At 57.5% G+C, this 7,933-nt stretch overlaps 1 protein-coding gene across 2 annotated transcripts; it reads left to right on the top strand.

Annotated features, from left to right (window-relative positions):
• Positions 1-4,673: 4,673 nt before the first annotated feature.
• Positions 4,674-7,410, top strand: TTC9C (tetratricopeptide repeat domain 9C). 2 transcript variants are annotated; one of them, XR_005601035.1, is made up of 5 exons: positions 4,674-4,963; positions 5,469-5,724; positions 6,123-6,305; positions 6,866-7,012; positions 7,054-7,410. XR_005601035.1 is itself a non-coding variant. In XM_039546230.1 (4 exons), exons 1-4 carry the CDS (start codon positions 4,952-4,954, stop codon positions 6,958-6,960), a joined length of 546 nt encoding a protein of 181 aa, XP_039402164.1. In that variant the 5' UTR covers positions 4,678-4,951; the 3' UTR covers positions 6,961-7,410. The 2 variants fall into 2 exon arrangements, 1 of the variants encoding a protein (XP_039402164.1); XM_039546230.1 differs by having other exon boundaries at positions 4,678-4,963; positions 6,866-7,410.
• The last annotated feature ends 523 nt before the right edge of the window (positions 7,411-7,933 follow it).

Raw genomic sequence — 7,933 nt, 5'->3', positions numbered from 1 at the left:
TCTGCTCTCTGGCTGTTCAAATTCAGCCTCCAGGTGTTGAACCTCCAAGTTCCATGCCTTAGTGAATCTTTCACCCTTCTCTTCACAAATGTTATGGAGGGTACAGTACGCGGATATAACCGTGGGGATACTGTCATCGGCCAGGTCCAGATTCCCATACAGAGAGCGCCAGCGGCCTTTAAATGGCCAAAAGCACACTCCACAGTCATTCTGCACCGGCTCGGCCTGTTGTTGAACTGCTCCTTACTGCTGTCAAGGCTCCTTGTGTAGGGTTTCATGAACCACGGCAATAAAGGGTAAGTGGGGTCTCCTAGGTTCACAATGGGCATTTCAACTTCCCCTACAATGATCTTCTGGTCTGGGAAAAAAGTCCCGGCTTGTAGCTTCCTGAACAGGCCACTGTTCTGAAAGATGCGTGCGTCATGCATCTTTCCAGGCCAGCCTGTGTTAATGTCAATGAAACGCCCACGTTGATCCACAAGTGCCTGGAGAACCATAGAGAAATACCCCTTCTGATTAACGTACTCGGAGGCTAGGTGGGCTGGTGCCAGAATTGGAATATGCAAACCATCTATCGCCCCTCCACAGTTAGGGAAACCCATTTGTGCAAAGCCAGCAACAATGTCATGCACGTTACCCAGAGTCACAGTTCTTCTGAGCAGGATGTGAATAATGGCCCTGCAAACTTGCATCAACATGATTCCAACGGTCGACTTTCCCACTCCAAACTGGTTCCCGACCAATCGGTAGCTGTCTGGAGTTGCCAGCTTCCAGATTGCAATAGCCATCCACTTCTCCACCGTTAGGGCAGCTTTCCATCTTGTGTCCTTGTGCCGCAGGAAGAGGGTGAGCTCCTCACACAGTTCCATGAAAGTGACTTTTCTCATCCAAAAGTTCTGCACCCACTGCTCGTCATCCCAGACTTGCAGGACAATGTGATCCCACCACTCAGTGCTTGTTTCCCAAGCCCAAAAGTGGTGTTCCACGGTGGTGAGCATGTCCGTGAATGCCACAAGTAATCATGTGTCGTATGTGTTACTCGAGTCTATATCATCGTTGGAGTCCTCACTGTCAGTTTGGATCTTAAGGAGTAACTTGACTGCCAAACGTGACGTGCTGGTGAGACTAGTCAGCATATTCCTCAGCAGTTCAGGCTCCATTCCCGCAGACCGAAAGGGAAGACAGAGCGTGCAGTACAAACAGGGCCCCCTCCAGGTTTTTGCCGCCCCAAGCAAAAAAAAAAAAAAAAAAAAAAAGGATTGCTGGCCCTTGAAAAGTGCCACTCCAAGCACATGCTTGGAATGCTCGTGCCTAAAGCTGGGACTGAGTACAAAAAATGTTGAAAGATGGTGCCAAATATGGATGGAAGCACAGGGATTGCTGGGACGCGAACCGATGCATCATGGGGCGTTGGGACAGGACCCAGAATGCCCTTCCCACAAGCAGGGCCGGCTTTAGCAAGTGCGGGGCCGATTTGTGGGGCTTGTACTCACCGGGCGGCATTCCGAGTCTTTGGCAGCACTTCAGGTTGCCGTGTTCCGGCCAGGGGATCGTGGCCACCGGACTCACCGTGCTCCAGCCCAGATAGCGGGGCCGTGGGGCTTGCCATGCTCTGGCCGGGGGATCGGGGCCGCGGGACTTACCGCACCCCAGCTGGGATAGCAGAGCTGCGGGACTTGCCGTGCTCCGGCTGGGGTCATGGGGCTGCGGGACTCGCCGTGCTCTGGCCGGGACAGGGCCATGGGGCTTGCCGTGTTCTGGCCGGGGGATCGGGGCCGCAGGACTCACTGCGCTCCAACCAGGAGAGCAGAGCCGCGAGGCTTGTTGCGCTCCAGATGGGATAGCAGGGCCGCGGGGGTTGCGATGCTCCGACCGGGGTAGCAGGGCTGTGGGGGTTGCCGCGCTCCAGCAGGGGGATCAGGGCCGTGGGACTCGCACACTCTGGCTGGGGTCGCTGGGCTGCGGGACTTGCTGCGCTCCGGCCAGGGGATCGGGGCCGCGGGACTCACCACGCTCCGGCTGGGGTCGTGGGGCTGCGGGACTCGCCATGCTCTGGCTGGGATAGCGGAGCCGTGGGACTTGCCATGCTCCATCTGGAATAGCGGGGTCGTGGGGCTTACTGCGCTCCAGCCGGGGGATCAGGGCTGCAGGACTCGCCGCGCTCTGGCCGGGGGATCGGGGCTGCGGGACTCACCGAGCTCCAGCCGGGGGATTGGGGCCATGGGGCTTGCCGCGCTCTGGCCGGGGGATCGGGGCCGTGGGGCTTGCCGCGCTCTGGCCGGGGGATTGGGGCCGTGGGGCTTGCCGAGCTCTGGCCGGGGGATTGGGGCCGCAGGGCTTGCTGTGCTCTGGCCGGGGGATTGGGGCCATGCGACTCGCCGTGTGCCGGCCGGGATAGCGGGGCCCAGGGGCTTGCTGCGCTCTGGCGGGGGGGCGGGGCCCTCTTAGGCGCGGGGCCCGATTCGGAGGGAATGGGGGAATCGACCTAAAGCCGGCCCTGCTACAAGCCACAGCACTAGAATGGGAAGAGGTGCTCTGTGGGATAGCTGCCCATGATGCACTGCTCCCAATGCCGCTGCAAGTGCCACAAATGTGACCACGCTTGCAGCTGTCAGTGTGGACAGACTGCAGCGCTTTCCCTACTGCGTTCTCCGAAGACTGGTTTAACTCAAAGCGCTCTACATCTGCAAGTGTAGCCATGCCCTTTATCTCCTTTTTGGATGTTGATCCTACAAAACCACCTATGCTCTTATTCATACAAGTATATCTTTCTTACAATAATACTTAGCACTTTTCATCAGTAGTCCTCAAAGAACATTTCAAAGGAGATCAGTATCACTATCCCCATTTTACAGCTACAGGAACTGAGGCACAGAGAAGGAAAGTGGCTTACCCAAGGTAACCCACAGCGGCCAGTGGGAGAGCCAGGAATAAAACCCAGGTTGCTGAAGACCCAGGCCATAGCTCTATCCACTAGGCCACATCACTAATATAATGTAGCATGGAGTTCCTTAGGTTAACTATACATTGCATTTAAAAAAATCTCCCCTTTGTATCATTTATAAATGTGTTGCCTTTTAATTTCTTGAGGCAACTCCCTGTCTTTGGATCACACACAAAGGTAAAAGAATCTTATCTGTGCCATTAATTACTGTCTATACCTCTAGCAGTTCACTTTGGGCTTGTATTCACCCTTTAGTGAAGATGCTAGTATGCTGATGGGAGAAGTGGGCATAGTTAATCCACCTCGAGAGGCAGTAGCTATGTCGAAGGGGGAAGCTTTCCCATTGACGTAGTGCTGTCTACACCAGGGGTTAGGATGGTATGGATTTTTCACATACTCCTGAGCGACATAATTATACTGATATAGGTCTGTAGTGTAGACCTGGCCTTCTTATTTGTCTCCTCTCTAAACGCTCCTACAGAAATTTCTCCACATCCCTAATAATTACTGTTTCATTTCCATTCTCTGGACATTTTCTGTTTCTGCTCTCTTTAGGGGTGGGGATGATCAGAAATGAGCACACTGTTCCAAAGAAGTTCCTGCCAGTCATTACAATACAGTATTATTCTCTATTTATTTAGATTTACAAAGACCTCTGTATGGATCAGGGGTAGGCAACCTATGGCACGCATGCCAAAGGTGGCACGTGAGCTGATTTTCAGTGGCATTCACACTGCCTGGGTCCTGGTCACCGGTCCAGGGGACTCTGCATTTTAATTTAATTTTAAATGAAGCTTCTTAAACATTTAAAAAACCTTATTGACTTTATATACAACAATAGTTTAGTTATATGTTATAGATTTGTAGAAAGAGACCTTCTAAAAACGTTAAAATGTATTACTGGCACGCGAAATCTTAAATTAGAGTGAATAAATGAAGACTCGGCACACCACTTCTGAAAGGTTGCTGACCCCTGGTATGGACAATCCCTTAGGTGGAGTCAGTATACCATAGAAGAGAAGACAGCTGTTCCTGCCTCCACACATCATTAACTAACAGAAAATTTGCCCCCAAAATGGAGAATGGCAGAGATTTCATGAAGCCTACTAGGGACTTTGTTACTGCTATTGATTTTACCTGGAAGGTGCTCAGATACACGGTGATGGGCAGCTATATAAAACAGACAAATGGCTGGATGGAGAGACAGATATGTATGGGGATGGAGCATAGATCATTTAATCCAAAACTTCTCCAACCCACAGCTTTCCCCAAACACCTGGGGTAGAAACGGTCTTTGTTGCATCCCCAGAAGGTCACTCAGTGCCGGTGGAGGAGGACCAGGGACAGGGAAGAGAGCTCTAAATTGAGGCACCCTGCCACCAGCCCCCCCCCCCCCGCCAGTAGCCTCCCCTGCCAGTCCGTAGTCAAGGGGCCCCTGTCCGCCTCCCCCTACAACTCGGCCAGAGATCCCAGAACCCCCTCCTTTGCAGTGGGGGTACCCCCAGAGTCACAGCCCTTCTGCAGGCTCCCCGCTGGGATGAGGGCTCCCCCAGGTGCCTGCTGGTGGCACAGGAGTCCTGCAGCCCTTGCACCAGTGGGGTCCCTCCCGGCATTTGGGGCGGCGGTTGCCTGCAGGCAAAGGCTGCCGCCTGCCCGACTCCCCACCGCGGGATGTGAGCGCCCCCGCGCGGCGGAGGCCGGACAGCGCCACTGCGCAGGAGCGGGAGAGACTGGGGTGGGGGGGCTCGCCCCAGCACGCCCAAGGCAGCCCCCGGCCATGGCACCAGCCGGCCCCGCCCAGCTCTTGGGGCAGCGGAGGCTGCTGCCAGGGGCTCGGCTCTCCGGCCCTGCGCGGCGCCCAGTCACATGGTGCCTGATCTCCCTGCCCAGCGCGGCCGGTCGCGCTTCCTGGGCCGGGCAGGAAGCAGCATGGAGCTCGGCCGCGGCTGCTGAGCGAGGCGGCATCGGATCGGTCTCTGCGCGCGGGGCCCTGGAGCGGCTGCCCGGATGGCTGCGCAGGTACCAGCCGCAGCGCGGCCTTTGCCCCGAGACAGGACGCGGAGCCCCATGCCCCCCAAACGGTGCAGCTCCATGCACCCCCCTCGAGCACGGAGCCCCTTCTCCAACAGCCCCCTTCTATAACGCTGACCCCTACACCATGCACCCTCCCTATAGCTCTGAGCCCCATAGCCCCATGCATCCCCCTAGCTGGCAGCAAACCCTGCGCCCTCCCTATAGAGCAGAGTCCTGCACTGGGGAGAAGAGAAGAAGGCCCCTCCCTATAGAGCTGAGCCCTGGTTATTACCTGTGATCATTAAACACCCGAGGGCACTGGACACTTGGCCCTGCTTTCCTGGGAGACCCTGGCCCACGCACACCTCCTCCGTGCCGTGTACGGTTCTAGCTGCTCCCCCTCTCCAGAGCCAGGTGCATGGAGAGGACGTGGTGTTTGTGCAGGCGAGTCAGTTTGGGAAGACGATGTCTCCTGGGAAGAGTCTGTTTGCAGCTGCAACTCTCTGTGCAGGGCTCTTCAGGGGAGGCCATGGACCAGCGGCTCCAGCAGGCCCAGAGGTTCAAAGAGGACGGGAACCGGTGCTACAAGGAGGGGCGCTTCAGGGATGCCGTGAGCCGCTACCACCGGGCACTGCTGCAGTTGCGAGGGCTGGACCCCAGTGTACCCTCTCCCCTGCAGGCCTTCGGGCGCAAGCAGCCGCCAGTGACGCCTGAGCAGGAGAGGGCACTGCACGGCACCCAGACCGACTGCTACAACAACCTGGCTGGTATGGGGTGGGGGGTGGCTGCCTTCTTGTGACATCACCACTGTGTCCTCCAGGGGTGTCCCAGCTCCCCAGTGACATTGCAGTGCAACTTGCTTCTTTGTGACACCCTGCCGTGCACCCTCCCCCACCATGCCCTGCTTGTGGGCTCCTTCATCCTCTGGTTGGCACTCCCTCCCACCACCCCACCCCCTGCCCTCCATGGGCTATTTGGCCCCGTGGGTGCCACCTCCACCGCCATCTCCCTCCACCCCATGAGCCACTTGAGCCCTGGATCTGCCACCACTATTTCCACCTGTGTGTGCCAGTCTTGTGGTAGTGATGCCACTGTGCTGTTACAGCAGTGACCCTCCCTGCCCCCTTGCACTGTCTCACTGGTGCTGTTCCTCCCACCCCCCCAGCCTGCTTGCTCCACATGGAGCCAGTGAACTATGAGCGGGTGAAGGAGTACAGCCTCAAGGTGTTGGAGAGGCAGCCTGAGAACCCCAAGGCCCTGTACCGCGCCGGCGTGGCCGCCTACCACCTGCGGGACTATGACCAGGCCCAGCACTATCTCATGGCGGCCTCATGCAGCCAGCCCCGAGGTGAGCTGGGGCAGGGTTGCTCATGGAGGCGGGGGGACTGGGAGAGTCACCCTTGCTTGGGAAGAATCAGGGCCCTGTCTCCACGCAGCAGGGGAGCTGTCCTGCTGCACCCCATCCCGAGGGTGATGCCAAGCCGAAGGGCAGTGGGGGCAGGGGCAGCAGGACAGCTGCCCAGCTACAACAGCACTGTTGACAGACACCTCTCGGGGGGTAGGCAGCAGGGACATGTCTTGGGGGCAGGGGACAGCTGTTGTCTGCAGTAGCGTTGGCAGCAGGTAAACGTCTGGGTGTGAGTAGAGGGTATTGGTGATATCTCCGTGGGTGGGCAGGGAGGACACCTCTGGGGCGGGGAGCAGCTCTTCAGCTGCAGGGGCATTAGCAACAGGTGCCTGGCTTTGTGCTGGTGGAGGATGCTGGGGTAGGGAGTACTGAGATCAGGGCACAGGAGGAGACTGGCTTAACACTTCAACCTGTAGGAACAGGGCATAAGGGGAGGGGATGAGTTTGGGCATTCAGCTCACACCTTGGCCTGTCCCGTCTCTCTCCTCTGCTCCATGGAGACGCCAATGTCAAGCGGTACCTGCAGCTGACAGAGTCCCAGCTCAGCACCTACCACCAGAAGGAGAAGCAGCTCTACATGGGGATGTTCAGCTAGCGAAATCAAGGCTCCCCCCACCAGATACCACCAGGGCCACATGGATGCACCCCCCTTTCCTGGACAGAACTCCAGGGCCACATGGATGCACCACCCTTTCCTGGACAGACTGCCGGGCCACAGGGACACCCCCACTGACATAACACCAGGGTAACGGGGACATGTCTGGCTTTCCCTTGATGGCATAGGACCCATGAGGTCACTTGGGACCTGGGTTGCTAGAGGGGAAACCCCAGGCAGGTGGCTAGGACCTGCTTGGACTGCTCCCCTTTCTCTTGTCTGCAGAGCAGTGTCCTCTCTGTTGCTCCCTAGGGCCTGGGCATTCCCAGAGTCAGAACTGCACAGGCTCAACCACCCCATGGTTGTGGTGCCAGAGACAGGGAGCATGGGCTGGATCATTAGCTCTGTCACCCTGCTGGCCCTCTTCATAAAGTGACCTGTCTCCCTGCAGTGTGTGTGTGTGTGTCTGTCCCTTCCCTGCCTGGGCTCTCCTTCAGAGGGAGCACCTGGGGAGCAGGGGGCTGTTTCAGGGAAGTTAACCCCCTGCTCTGCTGCTATTGGTCTAATTTCCATAGTGATCGTAGCTGGGTCATTTCTATCCTGAGCGGAGTCTGGCATCCTGAGCCACATGACCTCACCCCACCTGGGACCCTGGCCCCCTCTGGCTCTTACAAACAAGTAATTTCCACTCTCCTCACCCTGTCTGCAGCCAGCTGCCTGCAGCACTGGGGCTCGTGCAGCGACTGCAAGCTTTACGCTGGGCCTCATCTGCACGCTGCAGAGGGGCCTGGATTAGACTGGGACTGTGCAGGGAGGTGGCTTATCCCATGGACAGGGCACACGCTGCACTGGTGCCTGCACTATGCCCCACACTGCAGAGGTGCATCGTACCCCTCCCCACGCTGTGCTCCCCTGAGGCCCCAACAACGGCTGTTCAGATAGAAATGAGGGGTGGGGGCAGCTGCATTTCAGG

The sequence above is a fragment of the Mauremys reevesii genome, linkage group 7 (genome assembly GCF_016161935.1).
Source record: "Mauremys reevesii isolate NIE-2019 linkage group 7, ASM1616193v1, whole genome shotgun sequence".
Lineage (NCBI taxonomy): Eukaryota > Metazoa > Chordata > Testudines > Geoemydidae > Mauremys > Mauremys reevesii.
The sequence above is the reverse complement of the archived record's forward strand: the minus strand, read 5'-3'. Positions and strand labels throughout refer to the sequence as shown.